Genomic DNA, 20,802 nt, shown 5'->3' on the forward strand with positions numbered 1-20,802 from the left:
CCGTAATATGTGTGTTTATATATGTAAATGATGGGTTCGTACCTTTCTGTAAATATATGTTTTGAGCCTCTATATAAGAATGTATTATACAAAAAATAGAATCAAATTTATATATCTCATTTTAATTAATACATTCTCATTAACAGGCAATATTTCAAAAGCTACTTACAAACCTACAAGCCATTCTTTCTCACGAGGTACGAATGAAGAACGACACGTCCTCTTGTTTTTACATACTGCGATACAACTAAGGATTATCTGGCACTCAAGTCCTAAAATTACACAAATATAACCTTAGGTGTCAAACAATACGAAACATTTAAATTTGTAATTTCGGAATATACAAGGCACTTGTGAAAAAATAAGTACACTCTAAGATATACCGTATAATCACAAATATATTTGCAAAGTTAATATAAATTCAACATAAAACTGCTTCACTCTTTATTTAGCAACGAACTTACCAGCAAAATGTTGACATCCTAAAAATGGATAAAGAAAAAGTGTATGTCTTTTTTTAATTAAACACATCACGCCATTTTCATTTATGCCCATTTGTAACAGTATACAAAAAAACTGCATGTCTGCGCCTGCGTGGCGCAACCTGATGACGTAAGACAAAGTCAGATGACGCTTGATCTGTCGATATATTTTGTAATTCATTGTCCCCGCTGAACTCGACGCAGAAGAGGTAGGATCGATTTTTTAAATCTCTACATATAATATTTATTTGACCACATTTGCGTTGTTTAAGAGATCGGGTTTGTTGTCATGATTGTTTGTGCAGTCGCGATTCAAAGCCGGAAGAAGCGGAGCTGCCCTTCTGATTGTTGTCTTCGTGTGTGTCACCGGCAGGGCGTTGTTTCTACTTTTTGGATGTAATATCTCATTTGAAAGAACTGTGGAGGTCAGTGACAACTGGTGAGATAAAGACACAGCCTTTAGGGCTTCTCAAGGTGTCAGCTTACTGGCGCTACGGTGTTTTTTTTCAGAGAGATTTGTTTTTTTGTGCTTTGAGAATGTTGATTGCGTTTAGTTTTATTCTTTGTAGTAAAAGCAAGTTTCTTCCTATTATTTAAATCCCATGCAGGGACGAAAGTGCTGTGCCAATTCTATTAGTTACGGTACATTGCATTCTCGTTTCTCCGGCTGATTAGATCGTTAAATAAGGGCCCGTTCTCCTAGCACTAAACTAACGGGAAACAATGTCCTGTCAAGCCTCGCGTTATGCCTGCACCATTGTAACTAACTGCCAAAATACTGTTCAGTATGAAAACTGGTTTAATAAATCGTTCATATTTTTATTGTTATTAAACGATTTTGCTTACTGTGGCATCTCGCCAGTTCTACTGTACGTAAACTAATGTGACACAGGAAACTGGAGGCCGAGGGGTGGAGCTGCTAAATCTCATCGCTCCATGTAAATACTAAGGATAGCTGCCTTCGTGGATAGGTCTCATGTTGACTTAATGGGATGTGTGTGTGTGTGTTTATAGAAATCTCCACGTGGCTTGCGGTTATTGCTCTGAAAGTCTTTACCGCCATCCAGTGAGTCTTTGCTGTAGTGAAACAAGTTGCGTCTTTTCATAAATATAGTTGAGATTGCCTTCTACTTTAGCTGCGCACGTCTAAAACAAGACCTACACACAGAAATGTAATGATGACTCTGCGTTATTTATTGTGGGCACTGTCATCCTTTCCATTGTCATTGTGACATCACTTCAGGAGTGGCCCACCTTGTCAGTAAGCTGATTAAGAAGGCTGAAGGAGTAACGGCGGAAAGACTGAAGACAAAAATGACGGCCATTGTAAACAATGCTGCACATCCCCACTCAGAAACATTAGCCTTGAGGACTTTCAACCAACAAGTTATTAAGAAGTGTGTCTAGAAAAGCTGCGGGGCTTCTTTATACTAACAGCAGCATGCCTTTGTAGTGCGCTATTATTTTTTCCTTCCTTTTTGGTTTGTAATTGCTGTGTGTTTGTTTTGGGGGACATTTGTGTCAGAATATTTCTTGAGCATCTGTAAAAGCTAAATTACACCATTGGGACAAATAAAGATCAATACCTCTAATCTTCCTCTTTCTCTCTCTGAAAGTATGGTATTTATGTAAATATTCGAGCCAAAACTATTATTTTAGGATATTTTTGATTATAATAAACACCTCTCCTACATTCTTTCTTATATTAAACAATAGTCCCACTGAAAAAGCAATTGTTGCACTTCATCTTAAATTTCATGTTTTATTACCTTTCGTTTGGTGGATTTTCTTTCAAAATACTAGCTTGTTTCTACATTAACTTTAAAGGACAAGCCTGGTATTTTTCAAGTCGATTAATTAACTCCTCCTTAAGGCAGATTGTCTTGTTAAATTAGTCATATATAGTGACTACAGTAAAGAACAGGTAAATAAACAATGTAAAAATGTTCTTCTTATAAAGTGTGAAAAAAACACAACGCATAAGGCAAAGAGGAATTGACAAAAGCTAAATATTTAATATAATTCTTGCAAAGAACAATTTGTTTGGTACTTGTGTGTTATAACCCCAGTACTCAATCCAGATAGCACTACTCCATTCACTCCCCGCCACAGATGGAGAACTAAGTTGAATGACGATGACCCTTTCGATTTTATACTTAACAACATTCGAAACTTCGTGACAGAAGTAATATTTCAAAAGTAATTAAAAATCAAATTTTGCATATTCTTGTTTTTCTTTTGTAAATAAACAAATGTAAAAAAAAATGAAGTTTTTCTCTTGTCTGTGCCTGTGGTGGGGTTATAACACGAGTACCATTTTTTTTTAAATATGTTAAAAATAATTCACGCTCAAGTGCCCTCCCTACTTGCTAGCACATTCTTTTATTGTTTGTTTTATTAGCCACATTATCCATCAAAGACAGGTAATATAATACGTTTTAAAAAGTATTTTATCTTTGCCCTTACTTGTATCTTCAGTGGCTTTCCTCTGTGTCCTTCCTCTGCATCCTCTTGAGAGGCGGAGGCGCTCCTCTGTTGAGGGTGTACTCATGAAGCCTGCTTCTCAGAGTTTGAGCATGTTCATGTGAAGCCTTCTTCTCGGAGTCTGTCATTTCATTCCACCTTGCTTGCCTCCTGTCTGCTTTTATACTTCTTGTCTTGAACTTTAAAGTCTGACATCAACTCTCTGCGTACCTTCTATGCCTTTGCTCCTGCTCATGTGTCTCACACTCACACTTCCTTTTTTGATCGTGCCACCAAAGCCAAACTGACCAGTCAGGTTGCAGTAAAGGACCAGACTTTTATTACATAGCAGACAGAGTCTGGATTATACAAAATCAAGATAGCAATTCTATTGTCCTTCCCAGCTAGTCTCTCCTTCAGTTCATCAGCTGGGGCGTAAGTGTATTCTTGCCTCAAGAAAAAAGTTCCAAGAATCTGTGATAATTACTTCTAGTTTTCTTTCATTATCAAAAGGATTCCTCATAAATGCGAAACACATATTTTCTTAAATCAAAATATTTTGTGCTACAAAATGGAACTATTCAAGAAGTGTTATGGCGTTTTCAATCACCTGTTCACCCTTGCACCCTTTAGCCCCATTGTAAGCTGCACAAATAGGCAAAATATTTTAAAATTTATAAAACACTCTTCACCTTTGAACACTGATGTATGTGGCAAATTCATTTATACCATGATTGTGAAAATGTTCCTTGAAAACTACTGAACTTGTCTTTTAATGACCTTTGTACAAATGCGCTATCTAGAGCAATACTATTAACTGACGGCCAACACGCTGATGCCAGTAATCCATTATCTGATCCAACCAGTGTAGAATCATGTACAATTCATAATTATGTCGTCTGAGAAAAGGGTTATGAAGCAGTATTTATATCAACCAATAATAACCTTTGTAAGGTTATGGTGGTAGTATATTAATTTACTAAAGTGTTTTAATTAAATATCCAGTTTACTTTAAATGACTGCATTTAGCACTGTTTTTAATAGTTTGGTATATGAATCTCATGGTATAGGGTAATGTGGTGGCATAATGGTTGGTCCCGATGCTGCATAGATCCCAGACTGGGTTCCTGTTCTACTCACTGTGTGGACTTTCAATATTCTCCTCATTTGAGAGTGGAATTGCTGTTTCACATCTTTAAAAATATCTGTGTTAGGCTTATGGGAAACTCTAAATTGACCTGGCATGGATATGAGTGTACCTTGAGACAGAGTCCCATTCAAGGGGCTGTTCCTGTTTTGTATCCAGTGATGCCCAGAGCCTTCTGCCTCTCTTATCCATCTAATAGAAAAAGCAGAGAAAACCCAAGCAAAATGACACCTTTTATTGGCTAACTAAAAAGATTACAATATGTTCGTCATTTTGCTTGGCTTTTCTCTACATTCATAATGGCTAACACGGTACAACACCCTAGCACTATAGAAAAAGCACAAATGTAAATTTGTTATATACTAAGATGGAATATTTATCCACCTTAATAAAAAGTGTCTGTGTATCTGTTTGTCCTTCTGGACACATTCCAACAGATTGTGCATCACAAACGTTTGTAGTAATATAATTGAACACATTTGTCTTTCCAAAAGGTAGCGCATCACAAACCTCTATAGTAATTTATCCTTACAAATGTTTGTGATGTGCCATTTGTTGGAATGACAAATGCAATACAAGCTGTATTCCAGTAGATGGTGCACTGCAAATGTTAACCCAGAGGTCTACACTGATTACTAAGATTTCAACCTGCTATTGGTATACTGTATAATAGAAAAAAATAGTATTTACCACTTATGGAAAGGCTGCTGGAGCTTTCTTGTTATTGTGTGTGTGTGTGTGTGTGTGTGTGTGTGTGTGTGTGTGTGTGTTTTTCTTTTTTTCCCTAAATTAAAGAAGTGTTTGTGTCTCCATGGCCAAACTGAAGTGGTGAATCTCTGCAAAGGATGAAAGAACTGATGTTTTCTTGGTTTTGTATAATGGAGAATATTTCATCAACAGTAAAAGAATGTACTGGAAAGCAGTGAGGACACTTGAGTAATAATTATTAACACTTAACTAGATACTAAAGTCATTTTGTATTTCAATAAATTGCTCTTTGGGGAAGGATTATATTAAGCATTTTAACTTTGTTTCAGTTTACTCTCCATTGCCCTGTGTATGTGTGTTTTAACTTTACCAGGAGGACATTTTTACATTTTATTTATTTATTTTTGTGCTGTAGTCACATCTATAGTATGACTGATTTAACATTTTATCTCCCCAAAGGAGGAGTTTGTTGAGACAGGACAAAAGGTGTTCTGTAATGGGAAATTGAACTACATATTATCAGCTCCAGGAATTTTGGCAGAATCCCAACAGCACTGAGATAGACTAAATAATGGTTCTAATTCAATTAGAGTTGCCATCAGCAAGAAACAAGATAATTGTAGTTCTAAAATGTCTTGTGATTCCAAGCCGTTGCCTTTTTTTTTACATAATGTCAGGAGCTACTTAGAGGTTGCCAGTTATTCCAGGCATTTAGATTCACCCATCTGTTCCTCTGAAAAGCAGATAGAAACAAAAGTGTTCGTGGTCATCATGTTATCTCCCCTTTTACGTATCATCTGTGCAGGTAGGCATAGAACTGCCAAGAAGTGTTAAAAATGTACAGTATTCATTAAGCGAAGAGCTAATAGGCAGATTTTTTTGTTTCTTCATATTTCTTTAACTATATTAGCATTAAAATATGCATATATGAAAGTTAATAAACAGTTCAATTTGTCTTGTATATTTTTGTTGATACTGTAGATATCTAAAGCATAATATTTATGAATAGTCCTTGAGCCTCGTCTGTCTCTTTCCTCATATAGTCCTTGGATTTTTTTTACATTCTTAAATATGTCTGTGTCCCAAGGTTTCTTTGCTTTTCTTTTCTTTTCTTCTCCCCTTCATTGTTTTCTTGTGTACTTTACAGGTCTGCTTGCTTGAGATTCAACTATTTTTCATTTTTAATATTCTGATCATTTCTTAATAGACTATCTCTACCTCCTCCTACACTCCATACCTTTCAATTTTTCTGTGTTCCACTTTAGTCACTGGATTCTCTTCTGTTTTCTTCTTCCTCTTCAACTTCGCTTTCATTAAAACTGGTTATTGCTTGTGTTGATATCCACAGCATGAGGGAGCAAGCCTTCTTTATGCTATTTTGATACCTTTGTCACTCCTTGATGTAACAATTTTGAAATCTTGAACACATCAACACACTGTTGCAGACATAGCCCACCTTTGTGACACACTGTCTTGCAGCTTTATCTAGTAGAAAAGCCACTCCTCCCTGGTATTCTTGTTCTCTTGAGTAAGAATGGAGTGGAGAATCAATCCCAAACTAACTGTTTTCGCAGCCAACTATTCATTATTACTAGTGCAAATTAAATTATTTTACTGTTAAAAAAGCTTTAAATATTCACAATTTTAAAAATGCTGTAAAAAAAAATAAATAAATAAAATTTCCGGATGTGAGCTGCAAATACTGCCTTGGGGAAGTTGTGCGATAAAGGTACAGTATGCAGAAAAACTGTTAAACTTTTGAGTTCAAGAACTTTGCAGGTGACCTAGTTGAGTCGTATTTTGTTTCTGTGACTGCCTGCCACAAACTGCTGGAAAGCGAAACCAGGTAACCTGGCCTTAATTTATTTCGGTTTTGATACCGGAAACCTCCTTGCAAATTACGGAAACTCCCTTCTGTTGTAAATGCTGTGTTTATTCAGCCTTAGCTAACCATATTGTGACAAGTGTAATATCTGATCTGTTAAAATCCAATTTAAATGCAAGTTTCTTACATTTGTTTTAAATTTTAAAATAACAGACATCCACACATCCATCAGTCTCCTTAACCTATGTGTCCAGGGTAGGGTTGCAGCTGGAGCCTATCCAAACAATCATCAGATGCAAGGCAGGAGAAATCTCTAGACAAAGTGCCAGTACATTACAGAAAAGAATAGAGATATGAAATTTAATATGCCATTGTGTGTGCGTGTGTGTGTGTCTGTTTCTGGGGGTATTTTTTTTCCACCACTTAATGCAAATATTAAAACTTAAATCTGGTGATGGTAACTATGTTGCTTTTTTGTCCTTTTTAGGAAAGAAGTGCAGAATTTGTTCTCCTTGCATAAATCACAATGTCTTACAGAACAGGAGACAGCTATGGCTCACAGCCTAGAGATTTCAACACATTAATCCAGATATGCAGCTCCAACATCCAAAAAATCACACAAAACAGTAAGTACACGAATAGTCATGTTTTTATAGGCATTTTAAAGTAAAATCTTTTATGAATAATTGCAGATTCGTCCCATTAGGAAACAATGCCCTTTTTGTGAACTGTATAATGCCTGGTCATTTAAAAACAAAAGCTTGCATGAAAGGATTGAAAACATTTGAGTTCATTAAACGTACTTTTTTGTATAATAGACCAAATTTTACACATGGATTTATATACTTTGAATGATAATTAACATGTACCTAGTAATGCAGTTATAAAATTGTTCTAGTAGTACTGCTTCTGCCTGTCTGTCTGTAGTTGTCCAAGGTATATTTCAACATGGTCTCTATAGTATATAATAATAATAATAATAATTTTGTTTTATTTATAAGGCACTTTACATTTGTAGTAAACCTGAAAGTGCTACATAAAAAAATTTAAAGACACAACAAGATAAAACAGTAATTAGAGGCAATTTTGTTAATATTCTTTCCTAAATAGAAAAGTCTTTTAACTGTTTTTTAAAACCGCCCCACAATCTGCTGTGTTCTCAGGTTCTCTGGTAGGGAATTCCAGAGCCGTGGAGCAGCAACTGCAAAGGCTCGGTCACCCATTGTATGTTGTGTATATATATATATACATTGTAGTATATTGTTATACATTGTAGTATACTGTATGAAAACATATTACTGATTGTTTATTCACTGAAATGGAGTGTGTTGTTTCATAATGATTATTGTGTTAAAAGGCAAAGTTGCATGTATATTTTAAATAGAGCACTCGTCACTGAGAGTTTCATAGTGTTTTGCGAGTGTTTCATTATAACACCATTAAAAATATAGTAAAACAAGGTCATGCAGTATAAACAGAAGTGTACCACACAAACCGATATACCATGTAGTTTGAAAATGACTCTACTGAGTCCTGAAAGTTGGATAGGTGTCTGCAGATTGTATTGGATCAGCTTAGATATTAGCTGACCAAACAAGCTTGATGGCCCTAGCCGTAATGATGTCATTCAATAGTGCAGTGCTTTCCTCTGCCATAGTCTTTGTGCACTGTGCCTGAGTTGTTCCTAAAATAACTTTAGTTTAAGCGTATAGAAAATCTCAAATATTTTGGCCACATAATAAGAAGACAGGATTCCTTGCTGAAGTCTGTTGTGTTGGGGAGTTTGGAAGGCTAAATCAGAAGAGAATTACAGGGACAAAGTTAGTTAGACAGCATTAATGAGATCAAGCGTATGACCCTGAAAGAACTCGAAGAAGCAGTCTCGGACAGAGAGGCCTGGCGTGCTAAAGTTCCATCAAATCATGAAGAGTCCGACTTGACTGAACGCTTAGACAACAACAACAATAAGGGTATCGTCTTGGTAAAGCTATTAATTTGCTTTTGTATTTAAAGCTAGTGATTTATATACATACTAGTACTTGGTAACATGTAGACATAAAATCAAGTTTACTGTAGTTTTAGGGCAGTGCAAGAGTTTGTCTGGAGATATTTCATGACTTGTACTTTTCCTCTATACACAATGCAGTGGAATATATTTTGTTTGCAAGACAAGATTCTAATGTAAAATAAATTGTAGTGTTTTTAGTACTTAAAGCAGTATATTTTATATTATTTTCAGGATGCTAATTTGCAGCGTGATATTTAAGTGCTAATATACTTTTTATCCTCTGCAGCTGCCCAAATAAAGAACATGGTCAACCAGCTGGGAACAAAGCAGGACAGCAGCGATCTGCAGGAGAGATTGTAAATGTCTATCCATTTTTCTGGAACCACTATTTCCTGTTACAGGCAGTCAGAATCTATCATGGCATAAATTTGATAGTCATTAACCATAGGAAATAAGTAACTGTTGTAAAAATGTTGTGCGTAGGTAAATTCCAAGTTTATTAACTAAGCAATTGGTTTAATTTACTGTAATGCAAAATTATTTCAAATTATTGTACTTTGGACTGCAAATGGACGGAAATATTTTTTTAAAAGTTGATGCGACAAGAAAAAAAGAATTTGTTTTCAAGAATTAAACCAAAGTTTCAAAATAGGTATGGTTCATACTTGTGTATACAATTTACTATTCCCAGGCCTCATTAATGTTTATTTGGAATTTTTAAAATGAAATCGTTTCCTGTATTGTTTGTTGTGAGAAACGTGTGTTTTTATTTCTATTCAGACAACAGATGCAACACAGTACAAATCAGCTGGCAAAGGAGACCAACAAGCACTTAAAGGAGCTCGGATCCCTGCCAGTTCCACACTCTCCTTCAGAACAGGTAACTTCAACTTCTCTCCAGCCACTCCTTTCCACATACTTTTTGCTTAATTGAGGCATGTTGTTATGCCACTTTACCATTACCTCAATAAATGTGTTACCATTAATTTTTTTTTCACTTGCTTGTTTCTGCACTCCCAAATTTACACTAAATGTAGAAAAGTATTAACTATGTGATATGTGTTTGTGATTTTTTTATTTCCCTTAAGCCATTTATTGGATTAGAAAATATCTTTCAGTTTTCCTTGATTTAAGAGCATGTTAGCACTGTGAACTGTACTGTAGCAAAATTTCTGATTTATTTCTCACCCCCCTTCCTTGTGGGCATTTTTTGTTCTTTTTCCTTTAGAGGCAACAGAAGCTCCAGAAAGAAAGGCTAATGAATAATTTCTCTGGAGCACTAAACACTTTACAGGCAGTCCAACGGAGAGCAGCAGAAAAGGAGAAAGAATCCGTAGCCAGAGCAAGAGCTGGATCTCGCCTCTCGGTATATTGAGTCAACAAATATTTAAAACTTAATTTAAGCTTACTGATAGGTACAAGCATTTTCAACTACTTTTATATTTGGCTATCAGTATGTGAAATATAAAGGTTACTGGATTTTGTAACAAATAAATATATAAAGAACACAATTTTTTAGAGTTGTAAAAGACTGATGCCCTCTTTCTGAAAGAGCAGCTTTCCAGTAATGATATGCGTGGATTTTGTTTCATCACATATCAATTTTACTACACATGGGTTTTATCCTCTCATTAGATAAATTGGTATTCACCTTTTTGTTCCACGTCACATGCAGAAATGTATTTTTTAGAGTACTGTGTTGGGTAAATGTAGCATGTCCTGAATAAAGTGCTTGAAGAGTGTTTTATTAAATACCTAATAATTGCTTATACTTCATCTCTGTTGTCAGAAAGGCTTATTTAAGACATGTTGTAATCTTCTTGGCTGGTAGTGCCAGTCCTTGCTGCCTAACCTGCAGTCAATGGTGAGGGGAACTTCAATCTGATTGGTTATTAGCAAGATAACTAGATATTTAATCTCTGAGGCAGCCATTAAAGTAAAGGGGATTGTGGACATGGGTAGAGACAAGAGGACAGTTTTTTGAAATTAGGCGACTATACATGTTGAATATTTTATATGCTTTTTTCTTTTCTTTTCTTTTAAGACGTGTCATAATTCAACCATAATGTCTGCATATTGGACTTACGGAACATTTTCAAATATAATTATTTGCTGCATAAATTCCAAAAAGTCACATACATTTGAAAGATTGCTTAGATATTTTTTTGTGCAGTCCTTATTCAACAATTATAAAATCCTCTTCACACTGTGTAAGAGGTTTTTTTGGTAATATTGAGCATTGTAAACATTTTTAAACAAATATTACTTTTTTACTTTAAGGCAGATGAGGTACATCGTGATGAGCAGTTGGTGTCTTTTGAAAGGTAAGATGTTTTTTTTTTGGTTTCATGTTGAATGGGTGTTTATTGTAAAGTTTATGGTGTGGGAGCTTTAAATTCAAGCATCACATAGCATAAGTAGAAAATAGGGGTTCTTTTACTGTGTCCTAATTTTGCCTCAGTTGTTATATGGCTTCCAAAGGAAATAAGTTTTAATATCTTTTCTGTAGTAATGATGAATGGCCACAGTCACAGGCACAGACTGAAGAGGTTGCCATCACTGAAGAAGATCTGGAGCTCATTAAAGAGAGAGAGACAGCAATTCGACAACTTGAGGTACTCTAAATGAACTATACTGAGTTGAGAAAATAGATGGAAGGATTATATACAATACAATACAATTTATTTTTGTATAGCCCAAAATCACACAAGGAGTGCTACAATGGGCTTTAACAGGCCCTGTCTTTTGACATCCCCCAGTCTTGACTCTCTTAAGAAGACAAGAAAAAACTGACACTGAGCTATGCTGGTTACACTTGGTCAAATATTTAAATTCTTTTGCATTTTGATCTGGTACCCCAATGTGATTCAAAAGGGTATTTAAACACCAGTTGTTTTACTCCTGGTTGCTATCTGCCTAAATCCTGGCCACTCACCACATTCCACTAAGAGCTGCAGTGCTGGTTTCAATCCAGCCAAGACCTGCTTTTAATTAAAAATCCTATCATACTTACGCATACTTATATTTACTGCATTACAGATTTATTGTATCATTATAGAATGGCACCGTAATATTTATCTTTTATAGGAATTTTTAAAAGTATATTATGCCAGATCTTGAAATTTTGCTGTTATTTATTTTGAAGTGTCATTGTTAGATAAGCAGTTCATTAAATAGACTCCTGTCTATTGAAATATTTGGGGTAAAACTAATTTCACATAAAATTGCATTTTGACTGCAAAATGAGAGTAGGGACAGGCCAATTAATTGCATAGTTAATTATTATTAATGTTCAAAAGAAACCATGCTCACCATGTGAAAACTGGAATTATACTGTCCTGGAAAGATGTCTTAATTTACTTAATTTGTTGGAAGGTGTGTAATTCAAAAATAAATTCTTAAACTTGTTAGGATATTTATGGCCTACTGTAGGGAATTGTATTACATTTATGAGAATTGCTACAAGGAAAGATTTGTTGAAGTGACTAATTATCTGTTCTACGTGTTATAATCTTAACTGGCTTCTAAACTGGTCACTGTTAACTTCAATTTGAATAAATAATTTATTGACCATGTAAGATTTGGCTTACATGCTCTTACATTGTCCACTCCAAATCTCCATGGATATGTTATTAGCTATCAGTGTAAGAATTGTGTCCACCATTTTAGAATTATATGCACTATGGCCGTAATTTAAGACTTGCTTGTATTTTCTTTTTTCATTTCCAGTCAGACATTCTGGACGTGAATCAAATATTTAAAGATTTGGCTGTGATGATTCATGACCAAGGGGAGATGATTGGTATGCAGTCTTTATCCACTTTAAACTTGGTGTTTTTTGTTCACAGAAAGTGGCAACTGTCTTGTGTAACATGTAATGTACATTGGATTATAACAGCTGTATCCCGGGAGACATTTGGGTTAACCGTTTTTACACAGAATTCTGAACCTGACATCAAGGAGGTTGAAGTAAGCATAAGGGTATTGCTAGAAATGTTGAGGCTAATTGGAGACAGACCAGCCCATCAAGGTTGTTTGGTTATCGAATAGCTAAGTTGTTCCAAAATAGCATCCAAGTACTTTTTAAAAGCTATGTGAGTTAGTTGTTCAAGTTCCCACAACACTTAGTGTGTAGACAGGTTTCCTGGTTTCTACGTTCAAAGCATTTTACTTCAATTTCCAGGTGTCTTGAAGTATTTTTTGATTCTTTCATTTGAAAGCATTTTCCTTAGTCAACTTTATCTATGACTTTGAGAATTTTGAAGATGTCTGTTAGCTCCTCAAGTCTGTATTATTGCTCTAAATTAAATAGGTTCCCATTGTCTGTTTAGTGCAGAATATGTACTTTATGTGTTTTTTTCTTTTTTTATAAAAGATTATTTAGGGTGTTGTCATACCATATAAAACACTGTTATTTTGCACTTTTTACGTTTCATTTAGCAGTTGTAGAGAAGTTGTATTCTTACTGTGTTTGGTTTTGTTTATGTTTGGGTTCATTTGGTGGCACATTTTATGGACTGTCGCAGCAGCTGCTGTGACTGGGAGTGTGTTTACACACATTGGAGTGAGATTTTATGAAAATGGCCAAAAAAAAAGGATTGGAGATTGTTTTATTAAATGATCCTATTTTTTTTCCTCTGAGGTAATTTCTGACTCAGAAAGTAAATAAATGTAATTCTAGTTCACATGTTCCACACCATACCCACAGCAGTTTGTTCTCATAATTCCCCCCATACCCAGTTTACATTTCTTGACCCTGTTGAACTTTTTCTTGTTGCTTAATAATATACTAAACACATTTCCTCAGCAAAGCGTAGATGGTTGAGTCCAAATGAATTTTATTTGCAACAACTTGAGTTATATTCTGTATGTTAAGATCACAGCTCAGCCCCTGACCTCATGAATGTAACAAGTTCCTATAAGTTCACATGAGTTTCCTCCCACCTCCTATAGATGTACACGTTAGGGATGATTGGTGACCTTTATGTAATATGTGCCTTATAGACTGTTACCTCATATAGATTTGCTTCTTCTGTTAGTGCCTGTTGCTCCTGCCTACCAGTACTGGAAGAAATGGATAGATATAAAGAAAATGGAACCAAATCTAAAGATCATCACAATATATTCTTTCAGTATACTGGCATCTCGCAAACCCAAATACCAATCTAGTAGTCCAAAATGGAAAAACAAAATAATGGTTTTAATAGGAAAACCTCAATAAGTCACCAGCTGCCTCCCAACCCGAAACTCCCTGAGCACAGGAAGTAAGGCCATTTTGTATTGTGCCCCAACCACCTTCTGGGTACCCTGCCAAAAGTACTTCTAGGGTCCTGGCTGACATCATGAGTCACTGGGGTTGTGTGAGTAGTATAGACCATTGCGGCACCTGAGATTTCTGCATGTTACCTGCACTACAGAAATGCACTGGAAAGGACCATATTGGTTGTCCTTCCCAGTATGCCTGTGAGGCTACAAGACATCGCCCATAGCAGTCTGGGGAACTTTAAACCCTGCAGTACAGCTTATATTATGACCTACAGGGTCTTGGATAACCTGCTGTGATGGTAACATCCTTTGTTGGTCCATAAGGGTACAGCACTGTACAAAGAAAATTAAAACTGTCAAAAAATTGCAATTTAGCATGTGTGCCGATACAACATTATACATTCAGCTAGAGTTCAATGTAATGTCTGCAGTCTTTTGAACATGGGCACATTTCGTTTTCATTATATGAAACAGTTTTGTTGCATGGTACTATAGTTAAATTTACTGTTAATTCAACAAGATGTTTACACTTCTCTTGTGAAGAGGCTCCCCTGCATCTCAGTAAGTCTTTTTTTTTCTGCTTTGTTTTAATTACTAAAACAAATTAAATTACTGCATTCTTTCTCTTCACTGCAGCCATTTCCAACAGCAAAACATGCAAGCCAGAGTCCCATCCTCGATTGGAAGCTGGTCCATCAAAGAACGCTGTTAAACACATATATATATATGGGGGTTTTAGATTGCCTGAAATAACAGTGTGTATGCCTTTGAACTGTGGGAAGAAAACAGAGTCTGTAGTTGGAAACAAATACCAGGGGAATATGCAATCAGGGTTCTGCATTTTTATAAAAATCATCTCTCATTTTTAAGACATTTATTTAAATTGTGCAACATTACTTGTGTTGTCACATCAGCTCTTACCTAAAAACAGCCATCACGAGTATTTGAATCTGTTAAAGTGTTTGAGTACACGAGTGACAAGGCCTTTCAAGATCAGATCCAGTTTACTATGAAGAATAACACGTTTTTATTTGTAATCTACAATTTTTCAATTTATCTTCTATTACACCTTAATTCAAGTAAAAACACATATCATCTTGCCTTATGTCTCTAATAAACCACTTTACAGCTCTTATTTTAATCGAATGGTTGTTTCCTGGTGCCTAATAAAGAACTTTATGCTGGCTGATGTTTTTGCAAATGATGGCGCACACCCACTCATCATGGTGGGTCTTGCTGTTCCCACTTTATAACATTGTTACACAGTGAACACTCAACAAAGCCATTTAAAGGTTTGCCAGAAATAAGTCGTTTTGTTGTGGTTGCTTTGAAGTGAAAGGTGGAGCCATTTTCATGTGTGTATGTATGAACTTGTGTGTGTGTCTATAAAGTACAATTTTCCATCCTTCAATGTTAAGTAGCACTAAGCCAGAGTCATGTGACCTGGAAAAAGCTCCTTTCACTGTGTCATGAGAATTTAACTGCATGCATTTTAAACAGGCACAGTAGGTAATAAGTGCTTTGTGGGACTTGTTCATTTCAAAATGCATGAAGATTACAATTTCTACCTCTTCCTCTGCAGAGGTCACCTGTAATGTATTTTCCAAAACTGTACCTGGACTGGTCACCTACAATGTACCGTATTTTCTCAAACCTGATATGACCACTGGTGTAAGGCTGTACTTTTAGCCGCACACGTGGACACCCGTGAGATTGAACCTGCAGTCACACCCATGCATGCACTAATCTGGATTCAAAGTTATGTAAATATGCACATTCTATAGTGAATCTATACATTACATTAAGAATTCATATGTTACTATGAGGCTTTTTTTTTTTCCACAAAAAAAAAACTAATTTATCAAATCAAATAATATATTGTACTGTATGTCTAATGCCTTTATTTAAAACTATGTTGTTTTCTGATGGTGTGACTGCATAGACAATAACTGGATTTTGTGTTTAATCCTGCAGACAGCATTGAAGCAAATGTAGAAAGCTCTGAGGTGCATGTGGAGAGGGGGACTGAGCAGTTACAGCAAGCAGCCTACTATCAGGTATGTGTCGGTCATAGCGACGCCATTTAAAGCCTGGCATGTGAGTTACATTATGCCGACAGTACTGCATTTCTAATCTGCACATGAGCATGATGCCAGCATTTTTAAGGTGTTTACACTGAAAACAGTGTTCATAATTCAGCTTTGTTGATCTCTACTTTTCTTCTCTCAGATTTTGTACATATGTGTCTGATTGTTTTTCTTTTTTCATATGCTTGGTATTTTTATGTGAAACATTGTGTTTTGTCTTGCACAGAATTATACACTTGACCTGCATTGAATTTGCAATTGTGCATAGTTTTTTGGACTTATAAGTAGAAATGTCCATTAAAGAAATGCATTTAACTGAATAGTAATAATAACTAACAGTATTTACTAACAGCAGATTTTAGTGCTTTATTTTAAGAGACCAATGATTTCAAGTGTTTGAAATATGAACTTTAGGTAATTCTTTTGTAGAGTTCTCCTTAAAACTAGTAATGCAGAATATTTCAAATTAAAAATGTGTATTTGGTTGAATATATTCAAAGGTGAATTAAAAAAAATTATTAAAAAATTGTGTAAATTCTGTAATGCTTTAGAGTTTGTTGCAGCTGTTTTATACCAGCAGATTTACCCAAATAATCTGTCCTAAGTGTTACTATCATTGTAAGCTTTCAGGTCTTAATTTGGTTTGCACAGAGCTGTGATTCACATAGTATTAAATGGGAAAGGGTCACTTATGTTTTGTGGAATTTCTTGAGATGGATCCATGTGAGTATTTAACACAAACACACCGCTGCTTAGTTATGACCTGCTTCAGTGATTCTCCAAGGGTGACCACCCCACCCCACCCCACAGGGAAGATGCACAGATATTCCTAAAGGGGTTTCCCCTCGCCAGCAGATGTCCCTTTGTAGAACTGACGCAGACTGACCACACTCTCGCCCATCACCATGCAGTCCCCAAGGGGACGATGGTCGGCGGTTATTCTGGGTCTCGAAGACACAAAAAATAGCAAAATTGGATCATGAGAAAAAATAGTTTGAGAACCACAATTTTATGAAAACTTTGAATCACAGTGGATTTAGTTTGGTTTTTGGACTCTGATGAACAGAAAAAAGTATCTTTAATGTCAAAGTGAAAACAGATCTCTGCAAAGTGGTCTAAATGAATTACAAACATAAAACACAAAATAATTTATTGCGTAAGTAACCCCAGCCTTAATGTCAGAATTAAGTTTATGCACTTTGGCGGCCATGACAGCCTTGAGTCTGTGTGCTCAGATCTCTCTCTCTCTGTCACTCTCTCAAATTTTGAACATTTGGACATTACCATTTTTCCCCGTTCCAGACAACTTTACAGCTGTGCCATACTATTTCTATTTCTTAATGACCAATATACTTGGACTTCAAGGAATTTCCCAGTGACTTGGAGATTTTCTTAACTCCATGCCCTGATTTGTACTTTTCAATTGCCATTTCAGAGACTTTGCTTGTTCTTTTGTCTTTGTTGTGTAGATTCCACTGACTGACTTGCAAGTAGGCCCTTTCACATTTAGAGACATTCATATATAAATAACTTGAAACCCCAGACAGGTGACCTCCTTTGAACTAATTCTGTGACTCCTAAAACCCATTGGCTGCACCAGTGATGATTTAGGGATGTCCTATTAAAGGGGGTGAGGACTTACCTGATCACTGTTATATTTGTAATTATTTAGACCATTTTGCAGAGATCTGTTTTCAGTTTGACATTAAAGAGTCTTTTTCTGTTAATCAATATTAAAAACACCAAATTAAATCCAGTGTTGTATAACAATAAAATGGAAAAATGTCCAACGGGGTGAATACTTTTTATAGGCACTGCACGCTATATTACTGGAGTATGCATTTTTTCTCATGTATGCTGAAACATAAATGACACTTGTTCCTTTGTGCAAACTTGAATATTTAAAATTGTATTGTGTATTTCACTATATTCAGTTTACAGGTACAAGTATATCTACTGTATGACTTTGTCATGAATCATTGAGGTTTGCATAATATTTTACAGTCTGCCTTACTGTTAATAAAAAAACAATGTTTTGGTTAAAATGATTATGACAGGTTATACATTTGATCCATATTCATCATTTCTTTTTCCCCCCCCCTTCCTCCTTTAGAAAAAGTCAAGAAAGAAGATGTGCATTTTTGCCGTGGTTATGTCACTGATTGCAGTGATCTTGGGCATCATCATTTGGCAGGCCACTAAATGAGGAGAATGTTTGTTTTTTCCCCCAGAGATTTGACAGCATTGTTGTCCATTCAAATGGAAAACGATTTGCACTGACAGAGAAAACACTGTCTTTGAAATGAAATTCTCCGTAAGAGAGAAGCACACTTCCATGGAGCTCTTTTAGAAACACACTTACAAGTTCATGTGAAGACAAACTAGTCGTTTCTTGACATATGAATTCAGTATTTGTTATTGTAAAAACAAAACAAAATACATTATGTAATTTCCATGCTCATTCTTTTTTTCTATATGGTTATTATTTACTGCACAAACACTAACTCCAAAGCTTATTTTCAAGATGTGTAATATACAGTATGTATGAAATGAAAAAAATAACCTGCATTTAAATTATTGTCAAGATATCTAACTGGCAGTTTTATTTTCTCTTAATGAACTTAAAATCTAAGATTTTTCTGTAGTAGACATATAGTAATAAATAAAATATTAAATAATTGGAATGTTACAGTTCTGCCAAAATGAAGGCTATTCTTTGAATCTCTTTTTGATTATTAAGTCATTTCTGTGCAAATATTTGCTTTATAAATGTACTTTATAATGTTTTGGCGTAACAATTTTTTAAAGAAAAACCGTTGCATTTATATTGATTTAGACAGATCTGGTCTCTTCACTGCCTCATGGGAAAATAAAAAATACATGAATACTATCAAGCCAGGCTCTCCACACCTTCATTTGGAGGAAACAAAAAACAAACTGTTGTTCCAAAGCTGGCCACATTACTGGTGCATTGCTGGTATTTTAAACTTTTTTTATTATTGGACTGCCTGAGAGTAAAAACTATATCCTGGCCAATTATTTTATTGTTTTTTTTATTTATTATTAGTTGTCTTATTGGAGATTTCTGTGGTGGTGTATTAGTACTGTGAGACTTAAATGCGTCCATGTCAGGAAACAACCATTAGGAACTGACTCTGAATCCTGGACCTTCACTCAAAGCTGGAGTTCCTGAATGAGGATGTTCTTCAGCTGCTTAGTTCTTCAACCACCAAAATATATTCTTTGTAATAAAATTGCATATTATTTGGTCACTGATTACTTTAAGGCTTGTGCTTAACTATTGTTTGATTACATTGCCTTTAAAGGAAACCTCGAATCAAGAAGTAGGGAGGCCATCTGTCTGTTCTGTAATATGTAGGATGTGAACCCTAATTACACCAGTTCTCATCTGGTACTTGGTAATCTGTATATTTTTTATCAAATTATAGGAAGCAGTCCATTCTTGAAATACTACAAACAGTGGTGTTTCCAAATACTTCAACTGTAAGTATGCTTGCCCTTAAAAATGTGAATTTATTTTTTTGGTTAACATGAATGCTTGATGTTAGGAAGAAGAAGAAGAAGAAGAAAACACATTCCCTGAACCCATTTCTGGCAGCGATTTTTATTTATTTTTTTCTTCATAAGATTATCTCATAAAAATCCACATTTTTGGGGAATCTTTTGTGCATACATCGTTCAGTTAATTACCAGCTGGTCAGTTGCCAAACCATTTGTTAAAAAATTAAAGTGAAGTTTCATTCACAGTAGTTCCTCGGTTTTAAGACTAGAAACGTTTTATTGAGATTCATGGTTTCTTGTTCAATAGTGACATGATCCTTTCTTTTGTCATATTTGAGTATTTAGTTCCTACACTATTTCTGTTTATGAAGTTCTCTGTAGCAGTCTTGTAACTTTAATTATCCATTTTAGATGTTGTAATACAGCAAAAAAGACAGTGGGTATCGGCTTCAGCTGCTGTTAGGAGCAAGTAAAGTATTTTATTCAAGAAGTACATGAAGTGTGTTAATGGCTGGACACATGGTTGAGTTGGGCATATTTTGCCGCTTTGTCTGTTAAGCGTAATAACCATAATAAATCTCCTTTCTTTAGAGCAAGAATAAGTGTTTCCTGACGATATTTCAATCCATTGTAAATTTGCTTTTAAACATTTGATACTGATATACAATAGAGTTGAATAAGTGTGTTGTCAGATTAAACCAATTTTCTTTATTTTATAATGGTTTTGGAGTCAATTATTAATTTATATATTCTGTTGCAGTACTGTGCAGAAATCTTAGGACGATTTCTATTTAAACTTGTGTATCTGGGCAATAAGTGTTTATTTGCTTGTAAAAACACTTTAGGATAAATACAAATAAACCTTGATGCAATAGAAAATAAGAATTTGTATTGTTTTCCAAAAGCTTACCGAGATCTTATGAGATGGCAAGAATAATACTCTCCTTGAGCCACTTTAGCCATTTCATTTAATTAAGTTTCAGATGAATGCTGGTGATGCAGTTTAATAAATAACCTCATTTTTTGGATGTACACCACAAATACTGAGAGGTGCCATGGAGAGGTTTGGAGAAGACTCTGCAAACAAGCTTCAACAGACTGAAAATCATACGTCTGTGCCACAGAGGCTATGATGGCGAGCAATGACACACTAAGCCAGGTTTTCAAGATGTGGCACTCAAGCTGTCATAAAGCAACTTGGGAGAATGTGGGAAAGTTAAAGACGGACAGTGGAAGATCGTGAACACGACTTAAAGGGCACATCCTTAAGGGACAGGAGAGCTCCAGTGAAGTGC

The 20,802-nt window shown here is 35.3% G+C and overlaps 1 protein-coding gene across 3 annotated transcripts; it reads left to right on the plus strand.

The window, feature by feature from the left end:
- The first annotated feature begins 576 nt into the window (after positions 1-576).
- On the plus strand, positions 577-20,226 carry LOC114665352 (syntaxin-12-like). Of its 3 annotated transcripts, none has more exons than XM_028819875.2 (10): positions 577-691; positions 7,113-7,251; positions 8,920-8,989; positions 9,414-9,513; positions 9,862-9,999; positions 10,914-10,957; positions 11,143-11,248; positions 12,363-12,435; positions 15,873-15,955; positions 18,099-20,226. In XM_028819875.2, the coding sequence occupies exons 2-10, from the start codon at positions 7,152-7,154 to the stop codon at positions 18,189-18,191; spliced, it is 807 nt and encodes a 268-aa protein (XP_028675708.1). In that variant the 5' UTR covers positions 577-691; positions 7,113-7,151; the 3' UTR covers positions 18,192-20,226. The 3 variants fall into 3 exon arrangements, with proteins under 3 accessions (XP_028675708.1, XP_028675709.1, XP_028675710.1); XM_028819876.2 differs by lacking the exon at positions 577-691 and adding an exon at positions 793-921; XM_028819877.2 differs by lacking the exon at positions 577-691 and adding an exon at positions 804-907.
- The last annotated feature ends 576 nt before the right edge of the window (positions 20,227-20,802 follow it).

This window comes from Erpetoichthys calabaricus, chromosome 14, assembly GCF_900747795.2.
Source record: "Erpetoichthys calabaricus chromosome 14, fErpCal1.3, whole genome shotgun sequence".
NCBI classification, from domain to species: Eukaryota; Metazoa; Chordata; class Cladistia; order Polypteriformes; family Polypteridae; genus Erpetoichthys; species Erpetoichthys calabaricus.

Coding starts and splice junctions, on each gene's coding strand:
- LOC114665352 (XM_028819875.2), top strand. CDS start 7,152: ATGTCTTACAGAACAGGAGACAGCTATGGCTCACAGCCTAGAGATTTC. Junction 10,000..10,913: donor GAGCTGGATCTCGCCTCTCG/GTATATTGAGTC, acceptor TTTTACTTTAAG/GCAGATGAGGTACATCGTGA. Junction 12,436..15,872: donor TGACCAAGGGGAGATGATTG/GTATGCAGTCTT, acceptor TTAATCCTGCAG/ACAGCATTGAAGCAAATGTA.